This window comes from Sprattus sprattus, assembly GCF_963457725.1.
Source record: "Sprattus sprattus genome assembly, chromosome: 2".
NCBI lineage: Eukaryota > Metazoa > Chordata > Actinopteri > Clupeiformes > Clupeidae > Sprattus > Sprattus sprattus.
This window is the reverse complement of record NC_137921.1, coordinates 23073004-23099168: the sequence shown is the minus strand read 5'-3', so window position 1 is coordinate 23099168 and position 26165 is coordinate 23073004. Positions and strand designations below refer to the sequence as shown.

Here is a 26165-nt window from a genome sequence, read left to right as displayed (position 1 = left end):
ACAAGTATGAAGTATGCAGAGGCTGCTTTGAAATAAACGCAGGAATGGTCTGAGCGTCCTGAGTGGACTAGCTGAATGCTAGTGGAGCTGAAGCGCAGAGTGGGTGACCGCTTTCATCTCAGGTAGGAGGGAGGCGCAGCCTCCTGGGAACCACACATACATTACAGTATACAGAATTCAGTCCACACGTATGTGTGGGACTGATTAGAGTGTGGAGTGCAAACCATTCTTAAACAATGCAACACCTCATTTGCACAATTTAAGGTAGGGTGCTAATTCACATAGGAACTAGCAATGGCCACTGGTGATGTTTGATAGTTATGTGTTTGAGGCAGAAGACCAGCCTCGCTCCTTTCGATTCATACCACTATTTCAACAAGTTATCTCCAGACTGTGGACACACATTATAGGATGTTTAAATCATGTCTGGAGAAACTAAGATGGACGAGACTAAAGTTTGATGCTTACTATCTACTGACACATGATGTAAGAGTAATTGCTTAATGTCCATAGAAGATGGTAGAGGATCATGTTTGATGCTGGCTGACTAGAAGCAGGACTGTAGAGAGCACTGTTTGATGTTAACTGTCCATAGATGGAAGTAGTGGGTAATGCATGATGCTTACAGTCCAAAGAAGGTTCTGGTACTGGATGAGCAGGCGGACGATGCTAGCTGTGCCGGTAGCCATGGAGAACTCCTGCTGCTCGGTGATCTTGTTGCGGAAGCCTTTGAACATGAAGATGTTAGGGGCCATGACCACCGCCACATTGTTGAGGGTCATCTTGTTCTGCTCCTTGTGGTCAATCACCCTCTGGAAGAACTCCATCAAAGCCTGGGTGAAAATGAATGAAGCTTGATTTAAGGGCTTGATTTCATGTTTGCTGATGTGGGTGTTTTGTAGCTTTTTGGATCAGAAAAGTGGATGAACACTTTTCAAAGCCACTGCAAACCCAATCAATAAAAAAGTAAACAAATCAAACCACGAATAGAGATGCAGAAGATTAGCCTTGCCTGCGGTATCTTTTAAATTATTCAGCTTTCGTGTATCGATTATCAATAATAACTATGCTCTTGTTTATCCATCTTCAACTGCACAGTGTTTTTAGCCCAGTTAGAAATCTAATTTTCATCTGTTTTTGGCAAGTTTCCCATGCTTGTCTAACATACTAACTCCTGAGAACAGGTGGTTAAGACATACTTAGGATTTCTGCCCATTTTATAATAATAAAAAGGTCTGTTGTGATGGCGCAATAATGATATATTGCATTAAAATAATACATGAACCACAAATAAAAAGGTATTTTCAGTCTAGAAAATAACAGGGGGGACCAATCATGCCACTCAAAATAACAACTTAATGTTATTATTTTTAAAGACACTCTCAAAATGAAATGACAAATTTAATTAAGCAACCGGTCTGCAAAGGTCACATTTCCTATGGCGGAAGTCATTCAAATGTCAAGGTAATACATTTGTATCACTTGAAGAGGGTGCTACATATGTTTTTCTGATATACATTTCATTGACATTAGTGTCAATCCACGCAGGACTGTTTCATACTGGTCAACGGACTGAATAACAACATCATTTCATGCCAGCTGACTCTCTGAGAGAGAGAGAAAGAGTGACACAGAGGAGACAGAGCGAAAGAGTGACCCAGAGGAGAGAGAGAGTGAAAGAGAGAGCGAGAGAGAGAGGTGTTGTGTTCTTTTGTATGTGTGCATGTGTCTGTATGCGTATGTGTGTGTCTGTGTGCATGTGTCTATATGTGTGTGTGTGTGTGTGTGTGTGTGTGTTTGTGTATGTGTGTGTGTGTGTGTATGTATGTGTGTGTATGTGTAATGCATGTGTGCATACCTTTAGTGTGTCTCTGCTAGTCTCTGGCAGTAGCAGGACCAGTAGGTTGAGAGCTTGAAGCTGTTGCTTGTTTGTAGGCAGCTCTGATTACGCCATAGACAGAAAAAATCAGCACTGAAAATCACTTACTCGAAGTATGAGGAAATGTGCAGGTGTGTGCTTCAATCTTCAAAAAAACACAACAGTTATGCATGTTCTTAATTAAATTAAAAGAGTAGATTTAACTTTTCTGTCATTGCACAGTACAGGTACAAAGCCAGTGACATGCAGTAAGCATCTAACCAGAAGGGCAAAAACATATAATTATTTACAGATGTAAGTTCAGGTATAAGGTATACAATTTAATAGTATTATTGTAGTTCCATTACCTTTCATACACCCATTTTGTTTGTGTGAGTGGCCTAATAAGCCTACTGGCAGTATGTGTGTCATGGCCACTGGCCACAGAAATGCATGTGGTGACAAACTTCATGGATGTGTCAGTGGGCCCGTGTCTGTCGGTGTATGTGTGTGTATGTGTGTGTATATGTGTGTGTGTGTGTGTGTGTGTGTGTGTGTGTGTGTGTGTGTGTGAGTGAGTGTGAGTGTGTGTGTGTGAGACTATTGGACGGTGGCACTCACTGAGCACAGAGATGAATGCACTCAGGTACTCAACGGTGAGCAGAGGGTGTGGCAGCTCGCGGATGAAGAACTTCAGTATGCTCGCTGCATCATGCTGCTTTAGAGTCTCCCATGAGAATGTGCCCTCATAAAACCTGGCCTCCAGCTCCTGAACCAGAGCCTTTATCACACACACACACACACACACACACACACACACACACACACACACACACACACACACACACACACACACACACAAACATATAGATATTAAAGTAAAATTACAGAGATACTGGAGATAGATTGAGAGAGACAGAGGCGCAGATAAAGCTTGCAAATTAATGGATTTTAATGATGTATTGGGTAACGTCATGCTTCAAAAGCTGTTCTTACATTTTTTATGGGGTTTCCAAACTGGAGCTCAAAACTACTTAGTGAACAGCCTGAACAGTTAGTGGGAATGACATGTGCGTTTATCTCTCCTTCACATGACCCTATACCATCCAAACGATTTGGGGGACATTTTAGAATCTAGCTACAGGTAAAAACATACCTTCAAATCAAAAGTCAGGAAAACCTTTTAATGCCTGTATTGCACGCACACAGTTACATTAAGTCAGATAATACTTTGCCTAAACTGCACCGAATTTGTACTGTGCAAGATGATTTGCATAAAAAAAAATGATTTGGAAGAGGATCCATTTACCTTCATCTACTGCCTACAGCATACAGATTGTGCGCTCGCCTCTTACACACACACAAAGAAATCTGAAATCCCCCCAGGGTATAAAACGAAGACCCATTTACATTCCCATGCACTTTTACATGTGTGGCACCAAAGACAAGTAGAGGTGGTGGGTGAGAATGAATGAATGAATGAATAAATTAAAGTGCACTCAGAAGCAGAGGGAGCAGCAGTCACATAGCGCTTACAGTTGACTGTGGCAGTATTAGTCAAGGAGGCTGCAAAAGTCGCATTGAGAGCTTGAGTGAATAAGGGGGCGACACACTTTAAATAGACCGCCTGCTGTGACAGCAATGGTTTGGCTGGACACGGACCAGGTATGTGTCAGATAGGGGGAGCACAGAGTGCTTGAGTATTTCAGTTTCTACTTTAACGTCAAGTAGCCTACTCGTTAATCTGATGCTGTTAGTGAAAGAGTTAAATGAGTATGTTTCTAAATATTGTTCATTGTTCACAGAATGTACTACGTTTCCCATACTGCTTTGTTTGGAATCTGGGATAAGAAGCGTTTCAGTTCCGAATTTGTCTGTCTCAGTGAAATTATGGCCTACACCACATAATACTCCTCCCAAAGATCTCAGGTATTACACTAGGTCTCGCGTGTATTCAGTTTTCAGTTAGAGCCATTAGTAAACAAGAAGAAGGATGCAACAGCAGAAATCAATTGTTTCTAAGTTCTTTGATGAAGCAGAAAATGTTGAATTTTCTTTTCCAACTGTGATTGTGATAAAATAAATGTGCAGCAATTGTTGCATTGCATTGCATCTGTCATATAATACTGTAAACAAGGTTTCTACAAAACAAAACTAAGCAAATGAATGTTGTTGAAAAAAAGAAACAAGCAAATAAGTGAACTTTCATTTTTTTAATGATGACAAAACAATGGCTGCTATATGTAAACACAACAAGAATAGTAATATTTATATTTACATGATATCATTACCTTTCTGCTTTTCTCTGCAACCCCTTCATAGCTGCATAGTCTTTTAATTGATAAATGACACCTCCTGCACAAACCCCTCGGCCCCCCGACTACTCAACTAGGCCTACTTAAGCTTTCTTGGAACAATTACTCGATTTCTAAAACCAGCCATTTCTAGCCATTGTTCAATCTCATACAGGCAGGTGCTCATGTCCCAGTATTGCTATGCCTGCCAAAGCCTCCCCATACATACAGAGAGACACTGACCTTGACTCTTATGGCCACTCCGGGTATCCGTAGGAGTCCCTCAGTATCCAGACCCTCCTCCTCTATGTGACTGATCAGCTACAGGGGAAAAGAAGACAGCTTTAAATGACTGTGTGTGTGTGTGTGTGTGTGTGTGTGTGTGTGTGTGTGTGTGTGTGTGTGTGATATCCATGCAAGCCCAGGCATTTTTCCTCATCTAATTCCCACTGCTTGATACTCCACTTACACAATATGTGATGTAGAGTTGTTAAGATGGTGACATAATACAATGTGAACTTCTATATGTATGCACTTCTAAGTATGCACTTTTTCCTCACCCTTTGCAGTATGAGTGGCACCTTGGTCCCTGGTACCCTCCTCTGATCTTGCTCTAGTAGCGTGGCCAGTGGGACTCCAAAAAGACCCGACTCTGCAAGATGAATCACATTTGGACCGGTTCAGCATGACTCATTTTCAATTTCAATTCAATTAAATTCAATTCAATTCAATTCAATTCAATTCATCTATCATCTATGTTCAAATAACATTAATTTCAGTAACAATCTTGCATCAATTACAGCTGATTGCTGTCATTTCACTTCCAATGAAAATACATTTGGAATCCATTTTTGTTGTCATACAACAGCTTTTCACATAACAGACAGCTATGAAGCAGCTTGATAGTAAAATGGCAAGGTGATATTCTCTGTCGGTAGCAATGAAAAACACACAATGCACACAATCCTGTATCTGGAGGGAGTGCTGGACTTCCCCTTCTGCTGAATATGCTGTGGCCCTGCCAACACACTAACTCAACGAGCTGGTAAGAAAACAAGAACATGCTGACCCACAGAAGCCCGACTCGCAAGAAGACATCTCCTGTAAACATCCGGGGGGATTTGGACAAAAGATCAACAGTGTAGTCTAAGACTATCCAAAACAAATCTTTGTCCACAGAGAAGAATGTCAGTTTTATTTCAAATACAGCACTTCAGACGAGAGTCATCTAAGACTGGAAAAGAAAATTGTAAATATATTCCAGTTTTCCCCATTATATCCTCTTCGGTTTTATTCAAACGCACACGGCTACTTAAAGGCATGAAAACGGGTCAGGGGTGAAAAAGGTGAGGAGGACATTACCCCTCTAAGGGGGTCCGGGGGCGTGCTCCCCCGTAAGTAAAATTTAAATATTCCATATTTTAAAGCGTCAATCTGATGCAGTTTGAGATGCTTTTTTTCCAACCTGGGGAGAGCTGGAGAAACTTAGCTTCAGCCATGAGTCAAAAATTATTTTTGCCTCCTTACTAAGTATTATGCAAGCCTATTCATGCCAGCCTGTCACTGGGTCTATCATTTACAGTATATGAGGCACAATGTGGTAAGGGCACCACAAATGGCCTAAAGCATAGCCCCCACGAGAGATGCCGTAACTTAACTTGTCTACTCTTCCATCATGATTGACAGCCAATACAATGTTATGGAATTCAGATTTCAATACATTTTATTGGCAAGGCCCTTCGCGTTAATATTTCCATGCACTCGCATCATTCAGTTATTCAACATAATAAATCAGAGGCGAAAAAAACAATACAATCATATATTCTTTAGAAGTATATATTCTATTCTATTGTTTTTTTGCCGCTGATTTATTATGATGAATAACTGGATATATATATATATATTTTGTAATATATGTTAAGCTCCTATTAAAGCATCCATCTATCTACTTCCAGTGGCACTTGCTCTTGACTGCTTTGCCTCATAGCTTGGCGACCTGGCCTTTTTGAGCAGAGCATCACTGAAGCCTTCCATGTGACAAGAGTCCCCTTTGCAGCCATGCTCAACTTTCTTGTCACCAAAGTGTTTATCATGTCAGTGCTTAGGGTTGCTCTGTATTGGGTCTTGTTTATGGCAACGAGACTGAAAATCGTCATCTGACGTCATAATTTGTTTTATACCTGCAAGGCTTGTAGGTTGACTGGCTGCAATAGTAGGAATTATTTGCTACGTTAACAGTCTGTAGTCAAACACCTTTGCAATGGTCACTTTGCCCCAACAGAGCGATTCAAAGTTAGAACAGGGAGTCTCTGTGGCGTTTGAGTTAATGTAGCTAAATGAGCTTACTCCATCAGTTATTCACACCGTAGCCGTCTCGTAACCAAGCTAATCACATCATATGCTTGCTAACTTTTTTATACAAATGTATCTGAAGGTTATACCCCTTGAAATGAATCATCTCGTTAAGTTACCGAACACATGTTTTAACGTTTTATATGCTAACATTACAGTCACACAAAAAAATGCGTCCAGCAGGGATTCCAAAATTGTCCGGGATTTTGCCTCGTCGGATATTAGTGTTTCTCTGGGTCTTTCACAAATTAGTTATTACGTCTTTACACGTTTTGGAAAGGGTATCTAAGACTTACGTTCCACCTTCTTGCGCGAGCTCTGACTGTAGACAGAACTCTCATTGGTCAATCTTTCCCAGTGTTGACAGATATAATTTATTATCCTCCAAATAAGATCATTTGGAGCCTTTGATATGATACGCCATTTACAATCTGGCAACACTGAGGGCCTGATTTACTAACATTGCGACCGCAGCTTAATCTGCGGTCGCACATTAACGCACAGTGTTTTTGCGCATTTTCCGTGGTATTTATCAAACCAGATCCGCGCTGGGCAATCTGTGTTTACTCCGCCCTATAGGGCCTGATTTACTAACATTGCAACCGCAGCTTAATCTGCTGTCGCACATTAACGCAAAGTGTTTTTGCGCATTTTCCGTGGTATTTATTTAGGAAGAGAAAATGAAGGTTCAGTGAAGAAGAGATAGATATATTGGTTCACGTTCGCTCAATCACTGAACCGGATTCAATGTGTGCGCTGCTATATTGTTGTTCTGCCCGCCATCACCTACAGCGAGATGTTTAAAAGAACACAATTATAAAGAATATGCTATTGTTGGCATTAATGCATAAACTGTCTATTATAACAATATAGATGTGTACATGGCGAGATTAATAATTTCTACAAGGGACATGGGTTCACTACAATATATATGGACGTGGGTGCAATCAATGGTTCCAATCACGTTCGGAAAGTTTGCGATTTAAAAAAAAGTCCTGTTTGATGTCTCTAATTTCAGCTATGGCAGTGGGGAAATGTATTGACCAGTGCTCCGTAGCAATGCGTCGAGTACCTGGGTGAATATTTGGCTGAGTGAAGGCTGAGATATACCAACTGCTGATGCTATAACTGTTGATGTGAATGATCCGATGCCAATATTTGCAATGTTGTCCGGATTTTAACAACGAATGGAATGGAATGTGATCTCCGGTTGGAGGGTTCGATGTCGTCTCTGATCTGGTTCAGTAATTGAAGTATTGCATGGCTGGTTAACCTGTACCGTCTAATGATTTGTGGATCGCTTAACTGAAAAAGTGTTATACGAGTTGAAAAAAACATTTCTGTGCGCTGTCTCTGTCTATATCTTCACCTTGCTCTTATAACTGCTGCCATATCAACGTTTTCAGACTCAATGGAAATGCGCTTCCTGGTTAAGACGTGCTTTTATGAGGCGGAGAATTATCCCGCAAATTAGAGACGTGCGCTCGTCAGGCAGTTTTAGTAAATACCACGCAATACATCATTAGGCGCACTTATCTTCTCTCCTCCCATATATTTGCGCTAGACGCCCAATGTTTCCACCCACGTTTCCGTGCCCTCCCCGTCCACACCCACAAAGCGTTAATATGCGCCTCTACTCAAATGCGCCCCCTTAGTAAATACTGTGTTATGTTTATGACCGCTATTTTACGCCTGAAATGGGCGCAATCCTGTTAGTAAATCAGGCCCTGAGCACCTTGCGGCCGCCACCAGTAGTTGCATGCTTACAAAAGTACATGTCATCTGAATATGAAAAATATGTCCAAAAGAGGGGGAGGGTACACAAAATGCGTGCAGGTTGCCAGGTCTGCTGTTCGCAGTTCACTGTTCAGTTCATTTTATCCGCATGAAAACGTCCTGTTCCAGTGCCAGACGAGTATCACAAACACCCTCTCTAAACCTGACAATTATTTATTATTATTATTTATTACCATTAAACGTGACACCCTGTCCTAAAATCAACGGCTACCCACAAGGAGCCTCGTCTCCCCTGCCATTCTCTAATAGATGGTCCGATCCACCCCTTACCTCGTCTTCCTGTCCCTGACTAGCAAGGTTGTTCCAAGTCCTCTCGCCTAACCTTTCTCTTTCAGCTTGACCACTTTGTTTGATTTCCAGTCGATCTTCCCCATGTCGAACAGGGCGGTCATCTCAATCAGCACGAGCCGCCGCACCATCTTCATGTCCTGAGGGGCCAAGTCCCCGATCTTAGTCCGGCCGGTCTTGTCCGGGGGAACTTTGAAATTCTGATGGGGTCAAATAAGGGGGAGCATAAATGCAGGGCTTGTAAGAGGAAACGACTTTGCTCCACCACATGTTCCACCAAGTCTCCACCAGGTGTCACTTCAACACATATGGCCCCAGCTACTCAGACCGACACAAAAACAAAACACTAGTGACAAGAAGCTATGTGGTTTTTTTTTTCCATTTCGTTATTTAATTTCTACAAAACTTCATTGACTAAAACCATGACAAACATAAATGCATATCATTCCATCTGTTATTGTGGTCTGGATTTTGAGTAGCCTGGATCACCTTTGCTTACCACGCTTTACTCTGCTTCTGCAACTCCTCTACTCTATAACTCATCTAGATATATAGTGCAGCCTACAGCGTAATGGGCAAACAATGTTTGAATGCGCCTCTCAAGCACTGACATTTCTTAGTCTCCCCCCTCCCCACTGCCCTATTTTAAAGGCTGTCGTGGCCACACTTGGAGTTGCGAGCCCCACTTCCTGTTTTGTTCAGGTAAACTTTGCTCGGGCCGTGGCTCAGGTAAATCAGTGCACATGTTAATGTTTAATGGCCCTCACCGGCAGCTTGTCTTCTGCCTCGCTCTCACTCTGGCTTTGGCTCTCGACGCCCTTTGACCTCTCCCTGTAGCTTAGCGCCTGTTCGGCGAATGACACTTCCAGGTTGAGGTCCGTCTCCAAGTTGAGGGTGGACTGGTCGGCGGGGGGACATGCTCCATTTCCCATGGCCTTATCTATGAATACACACACACACAGACACACACACATACACATAAGCATACCACTGCAAATACACATCTAAGTATACATACATGTCACACAAGCAAATCAACAAACACAACAAATACACATATACTTTTTACACACACACACACACACACACACACACACACACATAGAACAAATACATACACATACAGGTATACTTTTAACACACACACACACACACACACACACACACACACACACACAAACACAGATAGAACAAATACATACACAGACACACACACATATGCATAAATGGACATCGAAACAAATATTTAAAGAAATATTTCAACCGTATATTCATATAAACACACACGGAACCGCAAACACACATGGACATGAATACACACACACAAACCCCAAAGAGGTAACGTAAGGGCAATCAAACACTTTAACGACACGTTCCTTTTATTGGCTCACTGATGCAATCAGTACAAATTACGTCCAGCACAAACCAAACTATGACCCAACACATTATCTAGTTTCATTATTATTGCCAGGCACACGTGCCAAGCATGATTGCACCTACACCAACTCTGGTCAATCATAACCTTTTAATGACTACCACACAGATTCAAGACAACCGGTGTTACAAAAAGGATGAAAGTCCACAATTGAAAAAAAATATATAAAAAAACACAGAGAGTAATATTCGAAGTTCTGCTGGATCGGAACTGTTCCTGCAGACAGTCAAAAAGACTGCCAGGCTTCCAGAAGGGGCTCCTACGCTAACGGACCCAGAAGGGGTTGAGAGTCACAAACAGACAAAGGCCCCACAGAATCCTCTGAGCCCCCGAGTAAAGGTCACTGAGGAGCCCTGCAGCCGACTTCCACCCTATTGCCCAACATGACAATGCTGAAGTGAACTTTTTTTAGCCAGAGAGTCACACTTTGGCTCTTTTCCAAAATGTGTATGCGTGTGTGTGGGGGGTGTACAGAGTGTCTTCTTTTATCACGGCCATCTTTTTTGCCCCTTTAAATGTCTGAGGAGAGGATATCTGCACGCCTGCCAAGGTATCTCATTTCACCTTGTGCTGCTTATGGCACGGCGTGGCTGACTCAACTTCGGATTCACACTTCTTCTTCTTTATGACCTCTTTGTAGAGGTGTCATAGTGTAGCTGAGACCAGGGCTACGAGAGAGAGGAGAAGAAAAAAAAGACAACAGGAAGGCAAGAGAGCTAAATAAGCTCAGGTAAGGGGAGGAGGGGGTGGAGAGAGGAACATGCCCGGGCCAGTCTTCTGGCTGGGTGACACATACCAGAGGACGCAACATCCCGTTTTCCATTTTCACTTCTCTCGGTGGCCTGCGAGTCTTGGCCGAGCCGCTAAAAGAGGAACAGAAGAAGAGAGAAGCACAGTGGGTCAGTCAGGGTTGTCCTGGTGCCGTAACTGAGGCCTGCTGTACCATGGTGCAGGGGCATTGTGCTGACAGGTCTGCTTTCTCACATAGCTTCCCCAAATCAGATGAATAACTCTATCTAATAACTATCCATTGCATTAGTTTTGACTACCATTCAAAACACATTAATTCTGGCCACGGCCACATGCAAAACTCTTCAGTTGCGACATCTGCACATTAAACTGAACATATTCTTCAGAGGTCAAAAAGATCAAAACAGGGGTTAAATAGGTTATCTATTATCTACAGTTGTCAGAGGTTTGCAGTTAACCAAATGCATCTGCTATTTTCCATTTCTTGGTATTTGACTACGTATTAACCAGTAATCTTCACCTGCACTATATAGAAATAACTTCACAGATCATCCTAACAGTTTCTGGCACATGAGGATATTACTATGAGTTCTCATAAATTACTGACTGAATCAGTGCCTGAGTCAGAGCTGCTGACTAAGATTGTTCCACTGTCATTTGATATTGAATATGATACGTCAATTAAATTCCAATGTATGACAGAGGCTCTCGCTTGCCTTGTTAGGTAACACAGTAACTTAACATTTTAACATTAACCTCAGAACTACTTCAAATAGAAAGCACCATTTGGGAAACCTACACAGGACAGGAAGGAATCCTAGGCTACATTACCTATATGTGTTGCATCATTGTCACTTTCCAAACAACCCAAAAAATCTGACCCCAGGTCAGTATCAGCTTTAACAAAAGGATCTGACCATTGAATGTGAAAAGGTATTTTTATAAAATGGAGCTCTTAAGAGTAAAGGGCTTTGTCAATGAAGAGATCAGTAGCCGGGAAGCACACAGACTAAGCCAGTCATCAACAGCCAGTCATCCATCTCAGGATTTTACAGATTTTATCATAAAAACTATGCGAGGTAGGACATCCAGACGGACAACAGTACTGCACTCTAACTGTCTGTTTCATCTAGTATGTGATCTGCTGTCAGTTCCTTGCTACTTCTTGGTGAGAGGTCAGAGAGTCGGTCTCTGTTTTAAAACATCTTGCAGAGTATATAATAATTTATATTTATAAAAAAGTGACTTTGTTTAGTAAAAAACTCTGGTCCTACTAGTAACTATTAACTAATGGCCCTCCTAAAACCATTAAGAGTCCATCAGGTATAGTCCACAGGGAACACCTCTCCTGACGCATGTCACGCATCACATAGTTTGGATAACAACAAGACAGTGAAATTAATAGATGAAAAACCACACTCATGCAGATTGCGTACCAACCATCTAAAACAAAAACATTATGCTAAAATAGTACCCAACTTGTGTGGCACTGACTTTAAAAGTGAGCATTCCCTGAATGGTACAAATTACATGAGTAAAATTTGGCATCCACCTACATCCAACCAATTACGACAAGGAGTCATTCAACCAATCAAAACAAGGACCTGCCTATCAATCATGTGTCCTAGCCCAGCCCAGTAAGAATACATGTGCTAGAAGGAATGGGATTTGGGTGGAACCGATAAGGGACGGGGAATATCTGTCTGGCTTATTAAACTCAAAACAGGTATCGCTAGCCATACCATTTAAATGTGATGTCGAAATATGTTTGCAGTTTGTTACATTGCAAAGTTTTGTCTCTGCCAATATGAAACCCTTTTCTACACCATCCTATGGACCGGTCTTCCCTAGCCACTGCGATCATTGTTCTTGAGATCAGGAACAAGCAGCTCCCTCACACACCTGGGTCTCTTCGGGGTCGGCTGTGGAGCCTTGCGGCGGTTTGAAGATCTCCCTGACGTCCGGCACGTGGTACTGCTTGTTCCTCTTGCGCATGGTCTGCTTGAGCAGTTCCACTCGCTTCTCCACCGCGGCCGCCTGAGTACGCGTCAGCGTCGACAGCATGGCCTTGCTGTCGTCCGAGTCGTCGGGGTCCGACTCCTGGAAGAGTGTGGCCAGCCCTGCCTCCGTCAGCCATGCTTCTTCGTGCTCTCCCTCTAAAAGACACAAAGGCAAACACCTTTGGTTAAGGTCATCCCACTTCAGAACCAGAGAAATGACAGTGTACAGGTATTGGCCATGTTCTTTCAGAAGCACATACCTAAGAGTTCAAATAACTCGAACAGAAGTTTGGTTCTGGTTATTTTCTCTCTCTCTCGCTCTCTTTCTCTTTCTCTTTCTCTTTCTCTCTCTCTCTCTCAATATTTCTGATTGCTTTTTGTTCTGAGTCATGACTTACATCAGTTTGACTGCCCCTTTAAGACATGTTTATTCATGACCCCCTTCTGGATATGAAAATGGCAAAGGGCAATGACCAGAGGGGTATAGAAATTTGGAGCGCTGCTCCTGTTGGTGCGATGAGGGACAACATTTAACACATTTAACAACATACTGTGTAACACAAGTCAGAAAACCACAAGTCAGTCACTGGTATTTGAAAGACTATTTAATGACTGTACCTAGGATGAATTGGCAAAAAGTTTGATTAGCCTGAGTGATTGGCTGAGTGAGTAATTATGCTATCTATTCTAGATGATGAATACCTTTGTCAAATACATCCTTACGGTTTTTCAGCAAAGAATACCCTGCAATTAGTTACAGATTGGCTTTACTGTGTATACTGGTAATACAGAGGATGCCATTTAAAAAAGAGCAAGCTCAAGCAAGCAAAGGTATGTGTCGACTGTCCTGATGTGTGTGTTAAATGGCACATCTGCTGTGCAGCTAATTTGCCGGCCACCGGTAACCTGGGCACACAGATGTAGGAGGATACACATTCATAAACACAACCACCCACACACAACCACCCACACACTCTTCCTGTATATAACAAGACACAGGATCCACACACATAAACACACACGCACGCACACACACAAACACACACACACACAGACACACACACACACACACACACATAAACTCCACTCAGGAAGTCAAAGCATTCAGGCTCCTCTCTAAAGACAAAAACAAGCGAAGCATACGCTGAGAAAAATCCCCATCTGCAATTCCTGTTTATACTCCTTTCCTGCAGGTTCAGACATAGCCATTGTCAGTTTTTCCTCTTGCAAACTGGAGATAGCATCTTTAAAAAGCCTAAGGTGCAGTGTGCCTTTCATTTCTAAATATAGAGAGACTACCATTATCCATATGAAGTTAAATCTGATGGGATGGGAAAAACATCCAATCAAAATCACTGGCCACAATCTTCTCAAGTACTGTAGGGCTATAATGGCCACAATGGAGTGTGTCTAATCTGTCCATGAATTCTGCACACCACTGAAGGTACACACTATATGAGACTCTTGTATCCGACCGCTTCAACAGTTTCTCCCCTGAATGTCCTTGTGGTTAGCGGACTGTCCCAGTGAGAAGTCAGTCTCTCTGTCTCATTTTCTCCTATTCTACGATATCACAGAAAGACCTCAGACTGTGGCTAATCTGCTCCTCTGTGTGCTAGCCTAGTAAGTAGGTTAGCCAGGACTGACATTTTCAGTCACCTGTCAACAGTGATGCGGCACAAGTAACTGACATGAATGACAGACCCAGCAAATCTCAGTACGTACAAAACATGCTCCTTCTCCCCAAGCATGCAAGCAGTCTCTTGTGAATCATGCAACAATGAACTGGGTTCAGCTCTAAACAGTTAACATATGCATGTGGCTTAACCCCATGATCTCAGACATTCCATTTAACCAGCAATGCAGTGTATAAGTGTTTTTGATTTCGGAGATGTATTGCAGATAATGTATTATCTCCAAAACCATCTCATTTTAATTGTCTTGTAAACCAATTTGAGCCCCTATAAGATTAATATTACTACTAATAATAATAATAATGAAAAATATTATTATTAGTTGTATTATTATTAGTAGTAGTAGTAGTAGTAGTAGTAGTAGTATGATGAAATGTTGGTTTTAGTGTGACCTTAGCCATGGGTGCACTGGCCGATCCAATTGACAGATGGGGGGGGGGGGTTTGGTTGTTTGATTGCAAAGGAGATGGTGGCCAACGGATACAAAAAAAGAGTCAGTAAATTGGGGATGGAAAAGGTGGGAAATAGAAGTGGAGGCCAAAGGAAGATAAAAAGGTCAGTGATATAATGTACGGGACTGGGGTAAGTCAGAGGGCGATACACCTAGGGGTTAAGGGTGGGGGTGAGGTTTAGGTTATGGGGCCTGGACTGGGATCCATGATAAGTGCTAAAGTTGAGGTAAGTGCTTTTATAAAGTAAGTGCTCGGGAAAAAATTTGAAAATTGGAATATGCCAAGCAAAAAAGTGAGTGGGTGACAAACGGAAGGTAAGGAAAACAAAACAGAAAAGTGCATTGGGTGGAAACAGTCCAGAGCTAGATGGAGGTTTAGGAAGAGGGGCCAGGATGAGAATCTGTGGAAAAGATGATGTGGATTGGAGGAAAAGGATGAAGAGTTAAAATGGTGAAAACATGTAAAATGAGTCGATAATAAAGATTAGAGATGTGGTTAATTATGTGTATCATTTATAAATAATAATAAATATTAAATATTAGAATAAATTAAAAGAGAATGTAAAGGTTCATCAAGACAAACAAATAGAGGACCAATCTGAAAAGGAAAAACTAAGGAGAATAAAAGTGGTGAAAAAGAAGGGGGAATGGAGGAGAGGGGCCAAAGTGAAAGTTTAAAGGTTAGGGAGGGGGGGGGGGGCAAAGATAATTAAGATAAATGAAGCAAAATTTTAAGGATCATCAAACTGGCTGTTTGTAGAAGCACATAAGAAAAACAAGGAGGGACAGAAGAGAATGATACCAAATCTTTTTATTAAGTGTATGGGAGTCTGTGGAGAAAAATTGAATGTTAGAAATCATTTAGTCCAAGCGGGAATTTGGTGTTAAGTTTATTGACCCAGATCCTTTCTGCTCTCTTTCTCTGGGCGGGAGTCCAGCCAGGGTTGTTTTCTAGACCACAAATGTTAAGGTGTAGTGTATCGTGAATCTGAAAGTGACTGACTAGGTGAGTTGTAAGGGTATTCTTGGAAATGGTGTAAAGGTGTTGCTTCAGTCTAGTGCGGATGGAATTGCCTGTTTCTCCTATATATTGCAGATGGCAGAGGTGACAAGTGATGATATACACCGCATTGGTGGTGTCCAGTGAAAGAGGAGAGTTGGGTGCTGATCTATGTGAGTGGCGGTTAGTGATGAATTTCTGCGGGTGAAAGTAAGTGTTGTGTGGCGGAGGTGTGGGTGGGGGTAGTCTAGAGAAGTGAGATTTGATAAGTAAATCCTTGAGATTTTTATTTCTACGTAGAGCTGAAATGGTTCTGTAGGATCTAAAGGGGGAACAATCTAATTGAAGTTGTGTAAAATGTTGTTTGAGGGTGCTGCGTAAGTGGCTTGTGGTGTGAGAATAGGTGGTGATGAGTGGTATGAGTGAGAGGGTGTTGGGGTCGGTGACGATGTTGAGGTTAGGGTCAGGGTTGGGTGTAGGACTAGTGTGTTGAGAGTGAGAGGGAGCAAGAAGAGCCTGAGTGTCCGTTTTGATTTTCCTTAGGAACCTCTTTGAGTAACCACGGGGGCGAAGGGCAGTGAAGAGGGTGGTTATCGCTTCCTGGATATCTGTAGGGAAGGTGCATATTCTATGAAAACGGATGATTTGAGATTTGATTATACCTCTGTATGTATGTTTGGGGTGATAGCTGTGTTTATGTAGCAGTGCATGAATGTCAGTGGGTTTGAAGAAGATCTTAGTGCTGAGGGTTTTCTGAGTATTGGATGAAGGTGTCAGGAATGTGGTGGTATCTAGGAAATTGACTGATGAAGGGTGAATTGTAGCTTTCAGTTTAATGGTTGGATGGTGTGTGTTAAGAGTATGTACAAAGTCAGTGAATTGTTCTAGTGTATGGGTCCAGGCGCCATTTATGTCGTCCAGGAAGCGATAATAAAACAGAGGTTTAAGGGGACACTTTGCTAGGGCTTCTTGCTCCCACTCACTCATGTATATGTTGGCGTATGCTGATGCAAATCTCTGACCCATGGCAGTTCCATGAATTTGCAGGTAGTTATTATTATCAAACAAAAAATCGTTATGTGTGAGTAGTAGTAGTAGTAGTAGTAGTGGTAGTAGTATGATGAAATGTTGGGTTTAATGTAGTAGTAGTAGTAGTAGTAGTAGTAGCAGTAGTAATAGGTTACATAATAGCATAGAAAGAGCCACCTACCATCTGCCACCTTCAACTGCACCTCCTCTTTCGGCCCTGTGTCGGCCTCTCCGATGCTCTCCACCTCCTTCCAGAAGACGTCCATGTCCAGTGAGTCCTGCGAGTTGCAGCGGTTGTACGGAGGCTTTCCTGCTGCATTTTTGGAGCGATTCTGGACATTGTAGTGTCCCGTCCTACGACTGGGGGAGGGCAGAGGTTACATTTATGCACACTGGTAGATGGCAGTGATTCAGGACCGAATGACTGAGTCAGAGTCACTGTACTAATGACCCACCGTGTGACTATGGGAAGGGAAAGACAGACAAGTGTAAGACTAGGGACAGGGTTCCCATTCTCCTTCAAAGTGCCATAGACAAACTAATCCAAGGATTTGAAAGTCAATAGTTCTGAAAAGTGTTTGTGTTTTCCTTCAGCTACTACATAAGACTGAAATAAAGGTAGTAAGTCTATGAGTCACCTCACATTTAGTTCTGGCCAACAGGATGCCTTTATCAGTATCTAAGATGTAGCATTTGCAAAAAATTACAAGAACCATTACAGAAATGTGCAACAAACAGCCTAGGGGGGGGGGGGGGGGGGGGGTCTGTTTTGATGACAAAATAAATTATTATTTCATAAAATGTGCCTGAAATGGAGTTTGAGTGAAGTGTGGGAAGCCAGGGGCCATGCATAGCATTTGACTGATAGTATTCATCAGCAGTCAACTCTCCCATGGGGCGAGGCACAACAGAACAACAGCACAGTGAGGCATTCCAGGCATCCATTTCAATTAAATTAACTTAATCCAAGCGGCATTAATACCAAAAGCTCACATCCCACTGGTAAACTTCAGCCGAGTGCCAAAGTAGCCACCATCGCGCCTGAGTCACAATATGAAGCAGAACTATTTAGAAACAACGCAGGGCTGACAGGAACAGTTCAAGTTTGCATGCATTTAAAGGCAAACAGACAAAAGTGCAGTCACTTTAAATTGTGTTGCCTTCAGTTCTTCATTTCCTTCACTTTGTGTTAATGTTAACCTATTCACAACATGTCCACAAAAAGTAGTTTGCTTAGCATAGATCAGCCACCTGCTGTCAACCTGCCCTTTTAACTTCATTAACTAATTTCAAAAATGAATATGTTGCTTATAAAATTACAATCCAGGGGTATTTTGTGTGTTGCTAGAAGGGCATGTAGATTGCATATGAGCCCAGGGAGAGGGAATCCCTGCTGGGCATAAATGAAAAGCCTTAACCCCCCCACCCCCACTATGGGCAGCCTGGTAGCTGCTGCCATGTCTGGGAAAGCAAAAATAAATGCAAAAACGTCAGCAGTTCCACGGGGAGCAAATTACTTGCTGGTTACGCACTGCCCCCTCACCACTACTGCACACAGCCAATCTGGGTCAATTCAGTCCAGGTCTGTGGCTGCCTAGAGTAACAGCGTCCTCTATTAAAGACATATATCTAAGCAGTGAGAGTTGGTGAAAGGGGGCAGACATAGACAAATACAGAGAGTGTGAAAGTCAAGCCAGAGGGAAGTTCAGACACAGGGAGGGAGAGAGAGAGCCACAGACAGACCATAAAACACCTAGGCGACCTAACTGATACCTGAGAATTCCACCCAGTGTACTGCACCTCCTGTCGTTGCGCAACAGCCCAGAGGCTAGCATTACAGTCTCGCACTGCAACATATCGCTACACAAACCATAAGCCTTTGGAGCAGTACAACTGCTTTATACCTTTTTAATGATCCCTGGGAAAAGACCAAAGCTGAGGAGCAAAAACATAAGAGACAGCCAGGCCACCGCAGCAAAACAGTAGTAGGTGTAAAACGACTCTCCCCTGACCTCACAGACGGAGGAAACGCTCGGCGTATCAGTTACAGATGACATTCGTGCTGCCACGCAAAGCCACACACCTTCTCTTAAATCTGAAAGACCCGGTACTTTGTATACAGTACACAAACACGGCACTCACAACAAGCTAAAAAAAATCAAACCAGACTTTGGTGACAGCCATTTCCTCAGAATTATCAAATGCGGTCAGACTAAGTCAGGTAGGATCCTATTGTAATCCCACTCCAACAGGGCTCTAAATGACTTCACCTAATGGATTGCACCGTGGTACACAAGGTGCACAACTGCCAGTTATGAAACACCTGACATTTTTACATTCCCAGGAAAATACAAGACTATTTCAATACGGAATGTAAACAATTCCCCTACCAATGTCATGGAAAAATGAGAGACGCCTTTAAGAGACAGTAGAAAACATAAGTGTTAAGTAAAGAGGCTTCGCAAATATGCTTAATATATATGCTTCATAAATATGCTTAATAAATAAAAAGGGCTAAATCCAGAAGAACAGTAAGGTGTTTCATGTAATCCGCCCAGAGTCACACAAACAAACAACACCTCCCCCCCCCCCCCCCCCCTCCCCCCTCTCTGAAGTGAATAAACAGTATGCATACTTTGAGAACTTGAACTGCCCTTCGCAGACAGGCAAAGTCAAGAGACCAAGGACTGTGTTGTCCAAAAACTACTCCTATTCAAATGCAAAGGTCAGTTAACTCTCCAGCTCCAAGTGACAAACGAGCAGCTCACAATGGCGAGGAGGAGCAGGAGAGGGAGAGGGCTTGGTGAGGGTTAGAAACACGCACACGCTTGTCTTTTGGCCATAGTGATGTTTCATACACTTGCAGGAGAGCAGAGCCAAGGCAAGGGAACTGTGGCATGAGAACCAAGGGATGGAAGCCATGAGGCGATTAACACTTTGTGAGCACTGTGGACATGTAGGAAGGGGAACCAGAAAATATGTGGAACCAACCCACTACAAAAATGTAGTTCAACCTAGCCCACAATCAACCAGTGGAGAAAAAATAAGTGTGCCTGTCTTAGTCCAAAACCATCAGTGATGAAAAATGGGATGATAGGCTGGCTCTGTAAAGAGCCTTGGGACAATTTGATTGTTTTGTTGCTAAATAAATACAATTTAATTGAATTGGATTGAATCGAATTGAATAGACTGCAGCAGCAGTTTGGACTGACCATCCCAATGCTTTTTAGGCCTTAGGTCTTATTCTCACAGGAAATGCATTCCTCTCAGAGACTCCAAAAAACTAAACATTTTGGCGCATTGAGAACATGTGGAAACAGATGTTGGAGGGTCTTGACCCCCGCTCCATGGCAACAAGCCCAGGAATGGCACGCAGAAGTTAGTCCACAACTGAGTTACGGTGCTAATGGTTAGCCAGCGTGTTACATGGTTCCAGTCTTGAAGGGTCCAGAACAAAGACGGGGCCTCAGAGAAGGGCTCAAGTGTCTTTTCTCTGAAGGTAACTGGTGTACACAGTGGGCTCTCCTCCTCAATGGCTCGCCGCATTTCATTCTCTCTCTTTCTCTTTCTGTATACATCTTTCTCTTTCTACCTCCCATGTGCTAACAACTTATGATGACCCACCTCAGATTAACTGCGACAGCAACAACAAGGTAATAAGTTCTAAAATCAGGAAGTCAACAGACAAACCCAAATAGAGTTTACCCCCCGCAACACACACACACACACACAACCACACGTTATACATACACAGGTGCAAGGTGGAGGAGGACATAAAAAACATGAACAGTGCAAACGGAAAAATAATCAGAGGACACGTAGCGGTGGAGGAAAGCGTTGATAACCTGTGTTGATTCTGCATGCTGAGCCCAGCTATTTACATCTGCTGTTGACACTGCTGGAGGTATTTGAGGCAGGTGATGTGGGGTCGAGATGTCACGTTTTCATTTATGACCCACGGAGGATCCTGTAGTTTCGGGCCAAAACCTGGCAAGACCTCTGAGAGGTTGAGTCACTGTGTTTAGCCATTCCTCCTAAATAACATCCATCTATTCATCCTGGGGTAAATATGCAAAAACGATGCAAAGTTTGGATTACTTTGGCCATATCAGTAGCAATCTGCTGTCCTTATGGCCTGCTGACTTTGTCTTCAGCTAGCTTCGATACTGCACCACACTTGCAAAATAGACAAACATTATTGGAAAGCTGTCATTTCAATATGTGCCAAAGTAAGCCAGCACACTAACAACTAAACTAACAAAAACACTCATATTGCATGTCTGTCCCCCACCACCGAGTCTGAGTTTATCCGCCAGCATTATCCTCATAAAGAACACAGCTGAACTTGGCTATAAATAATTCATGTTGTTTGTGTGGGTCTTAGCTTCTCTATACCCTGACATTTCCTTGCATCTAGGACTTGAGCCTTTTGCTGACAATATAATCCCTGCCATACAGTAGTTGCATGGTGAATGTGTTGTGAAGTTAACTGTTTATGTGCTAACTTCTCTTACTTACTGGGATTTAGGAATAATGCAGATCCAAAATAAACAATGTGTGACATTTCATTGGCTTTGGCTTTGGCTTTGATGCACAGGATGCCTTTGTGAATTGTGCATTCTGCACTAGCCTGAAGGGGAAGGTCACACACACCCTTTCCCCACACAGGCTATCACAACTGGCCATTAACTTTAATTCTGAGTCCTGTGTATACAAACCATATCAATACAAATTTAATTTTAAGTGTCCTTTCTTAAATTAGTCACAGCTGGTCCCAGTAAGTTCATACGTGGAATACCTGCTTTGGTAGGTGGACAGGTCAGAAATAATTATTAGTTTTAAAATAGCTAAAAAAAAAAGAAAAAACAGGTTGAGAGAAAAGATTGGGTTTCAACTCAACTTTCAGTGCGGGCCTAAAAGTGCTGTATTTCCAAGACAACCGCTCCAAAGACAACAATCAAGCAGACGGTTTTATCACAACAACAAAACAGTGTAGTCATTGATGTGACCATGCACACGGAGCCCATATTGTCTCATCCCTATTGTCTTTCTGTCATTTCCCATGCAAAACCACAGACACTGAAGACAACAACTGACATAGAAAGAAGATGTGTGGCCGGTTGGCAATCCATTCCACCATACACACACACACACACACACACAAACCAACTTACAGATCACACAGGCCACTGGGGACCTGCAGACACAGCTGGTAGGCAGGGACACCTGTTTGTACGTCGGAGCAGGGCAACCTGAAAGGCACCTTTCTATTACAAGATGGGGGCCTACACAGCCAAGGGAGGCAACCAGCATCCAATTTCAAGACTTTTTTTATTTGTGAGGGTAGGATAAGGCTAGTGTGCAATTAACATGGCAAAATAGGCCTACTGTAGCTTCACTATTGACAACGGCAATGACACACTGGTGAACGTCTGATGTGAAGCCACAGCCCTCAACAATTGATTAGCCTATTGAGGAGCACAGGCTATCTTCTAGTTTCAGTAGGCTTGCATACAGTCCATTTGACAGACACAAATAAGCACGCTGTCAACACTAAAGTACAGTTATTGTATATCACACGAGAATTTAACTGTGTCAAGACTACTTGTTTTTCCATCGCTTCCAAGAGTCGCCTATGTCGACTGTGCGACACCCTATTGCTACGACCTTAGTACTTTAAACCACGACCTGTCATACTAAAAGGAAAAGAGAGTGTTCGGCAACTATATCTCACCTTGGAACTGAGGGATCGGCTTCTTCGACACAGTTTACTCCTGGATGTGGCTGTAATGAGTCACTGTTCATGTAATAGCCGGTCAAGACAACTCCCTTCGCGTCTTGACGATTCATACTGCTCGCCGCATTATTGTTGAAGTTCGCTCATAACTTCGGATGGCTGCTGGAACTGTGTGGAACAACCCGCTGTTCTCTTCCCTAACGACATGAATAACCATCACCCATCAGCTCCGCCCAGTAGTTTCCCACAGCTATGCAATGCGGGCGGAGTCACTATTGTTCCGATCGGTTTGAATGACTGCTCATAGCAGGCATCGCAATAATGGCAACGACTTACGAGTAGTGGCAGTAGAGTCAGCATAATGATATGAAACCATACATATTTAATATGTTAATGACATTGTGTACTATTTTTCACGATATGTCTACCCTTTGTAGCAATAGAAACATGGTTTCTTGTTCGTTTTTTGGATTGTCAATAGCCTACAGTTTACTGATTGTCTGATATTTCAGTGCACAAAGAAAACATGGAGTAGACCTACATTTTATAAACAATAATTCTGATAATTCTGCTACACTAAAAAGTCAAAAGAAAGCATATCCACCCCCACTCCGTCTAAGCATCGTCATATTGTTAAACTGCTTAATAAAGCTAGACGTGAATCTACACAGATGTTTAGTAATAATCTATTGGTATGTTTTTATCCCTAAACAACCCATATGATGTGTTTCTTTTGTCCTTGATATGATGTAATTGTCCTTAATTAACAACACGCAGGTGCACAATGTGTGTGCCTCATGATGTAAACCGGACTCAATCCCAGACCACTTTCATAGCCTAGGCCCAAGGTTTAACTCACTAATCAAGACGTGTGACGTGTGGCAGCATGCCACTGAATGTGTGTTATTACTGCAATGATGTGTTTGAGTGCTACTGAAATTTACATTTGACAAAGTCATTATCTGACAGACACTCTCAATTAGGGGTGTTTAGAAGGGCTCATGGTTGGCTTTGTCTCAGTTGATGAGGTATTAAGAGGAAGAGTCTTATGGTCCCGTTTGTCAGGTTATATGTTCGTATGATGCTTCTCCATATTTGAGGGTCCTGATAAGTAACTGAACATCTCCCTGCATTTGTGAATTCAGTTTATAATGGTGCAGACTTAATGAGGGGTTGCGCCATAAAAAAATGTAGAGAGATAGGCCTGATACATCACGCACTGATGTGTGGGTTTTGAGAGTTTAAAAATTCATACCGATACCATAGGTATACTGTTATTATCGTCCCAACTTGCTGTATAGAACGATATTCACAAAAACAGCAATGTGTGAACATGGACCAGCTGAGCGCAGTAACAACACGCCTTTTTGGATATTTGATCATCAGACGCCATCATACAAAAGCGTCCGGGAGAAAATAGTGATCTTAATACTGCCATCTACTGACCTGTATCTGTAGTTGAAATGCTACTCAGATGGGATTATGGGGAATTTTCATATTGGCGTGTTGACCACTGCATTTAACAACATTTTGGTCCACATTGTCCATGTCCTCTTGCATGATGCAATATCCTGTTCCTGGTATTAGCAGGAAAGGCAAATTACTGTATGTGTATGTTAGGGTTACAAGGAATTTACATTACATTTACATTTTTATATTTTTTCATCAGGAAGCCATACATGTTTCACCGCCTAATTTATTTTGTAAAAATCTATTATAAATGTTTTTCTTTCACTCATAGACGTGGAAACCGTTTCTACGAAGACCTGTGCTCTTATTATTGGTCTATTTGTAAAAAAAAAAATTGGACATTCTAAAAGTGCATTCAGTGTCAATATATATCTTATATGTATAGCCTGTATTTTCAACCCAATTTCCAGATGTAACTAGTCTAGACATACATATATTATTTTAAAAGTCACACAAATGACACAGTTAACACAATTGTGTACAATGCAGCATACATCGGTGTAGTATTCTGGGATGTACGTAAGAGAAGTGCCCATTTTATCTTTCATTTAATTTTTTCAGTCAACTAAATGAGTGTAATGATTGTATCTATATAATAATAATAAAAACCTCCCTTCCAGATTCTTCATAAGACTCTTAAGGGTTCTACTTACATTGCATGCTCTTAAAGCATGTCTGTATGTCTGTTGGTCTATCTGTCTGTCTGATTCAAATTCCAATCACTATCAAAATCATTGAAATCAAACTGGGAAGATCTGAAACATCTCTTTTGATATTCAGTGTCTTATCTAGGCATGGACTCACTGATCTTTTCCACCCTAGTACTGAGGTGAAATGGTGTACCAACAGATACATGAATAGAGTGAAATGCTATCTGCACATGAAGAAGGTTTTGCTGCTTGACTTTCTGTGGAAGCAATGCAAGGCTTTGGTTTTAGCTTCTTTAGCATTTAGCATTCCAGGATGGATCTGCAGGTTTTGGCATGTATGTGGATAGAGAACTTGTGAAAACTTACTGTGAAGATCATATTGTCATTGAAAGGCCTCTAGTTTTCACTGCTTATATCAATCAATTTTATGTCTGTTAGTTGATTTTATTATAGGTTATATTGAAATAAATATTCAAGCCGATATTTAAAAGACTTTCCAAGAACAGACAAAGTTCTTCCATGACACTCTACAACAACAAAAAAACAGAACCTTTTGCATGAATCACATGAATGTGCCTCTGACAGTGCCTGTGTGAGCATAACATGCAACCACCCCTTGAGCAACGTGAAACACTCACGTACAGGTTGCATCATTGCTCTCAGGTCAAACCCATTACCCAATCTAGTGTCCTTTTTCAGTCATGCACATGACAAAATCAATCAACGCTGCCCTCACCTTAGATGAAGACAGCAGACCAGTTTGGTGACCATCTTGACTTGTGTGTTAGTTAAGAGCTGCTAATGCAACACTCCTTGCATCCCCATGCACATGGTCCAGAACAGAAGCTTCGGCTTCGGTCATCCCAATGGGCTTAAGCTCTGACAGGACCGCTGCACACCTCGCCCCACCCCTTTACTTCCTCCTTTAGCCTTTTTTTCCCTGCGTAATCTCATTAAATGATTAATGCCCTTCCTATTCCCTCGCTCCCTGTCAGACAACAGGTCCCTGTCAGTGTTGAGCCGGGCACTCAGAGCCACCTAAAAGTGCTTCTTTCCTTTTCACATGGCACACCCGTTTCCCGTTCAATAGAGTCAAATTGGGATTGGGATTTGAGTAGAGTATTGACCAGCATGACAAATGGGACATTTATACAGAGCTTGATACTAACATGCTTTTTACATTCTGCTTCAGTAAGGTGACTTAGAACAGTATACTGGGTGTCTGAATGGTACATCGTGATTTCTTCTTTATATTGTGATGCTTTGTACAGAATACTGACAGATGGTCAATGGCTTGAGAGTAACAAGAAAACACAGATATCTTTAATTGTTGTCAACAGTCCTTTATCCAAATATATAT

At 42.2% G+C, this 26165-nt stretch overlaps 1 protein-coding gene across 1 annotated transcript in view; it reads right to left on the bottom strand.

The window, feature by feature from the left end:
• The window catches only part of arhgap18 (Rho GTPase activating protein 18), a gene marked incomplete at its 5' end in the record, with an annotated part of 29312 nt that extends 6514 nt beyond the window's left edge, over positions 1–22798 (bottom strand). Inside the window, 11 exons of the mRNA XM_080832719.1 lie at positions 627–833; positions 1859–1941; positions 2480–2639; positions 4396–4473; positions 4713–4804; positions 8624–8789; positions 9357–9529; positions 10821–10887; positions 12677–12930; positions 17130–17308; positions 22683–22798. Of these exons, the coding sequence (XP_080688845.1) occupies positions 627–833; positions 1859–1941; positions 2480–2639; positions 4396–4473; positions 4713–4804; positions 8624–8789; positions 9357–9529; positions 10821–10887; positions 12677–12930; positions 17130–17308; positions 22683–22798 (1575 nt within the window). The remainder of the gene's footprint in view (positions 1–626; positions 834–1858; positions 1942–2479; positions 2640–4395; positions 4474–4712; positions 4805–8623; positions 8790–9356; positions 9530–10820; positions 10888–12676; positions 12931–17129; positions 17309–22682) is intronic.
• Between the last annotated feature and the right edge of the window lie 3367 nt (positions 22799–26165).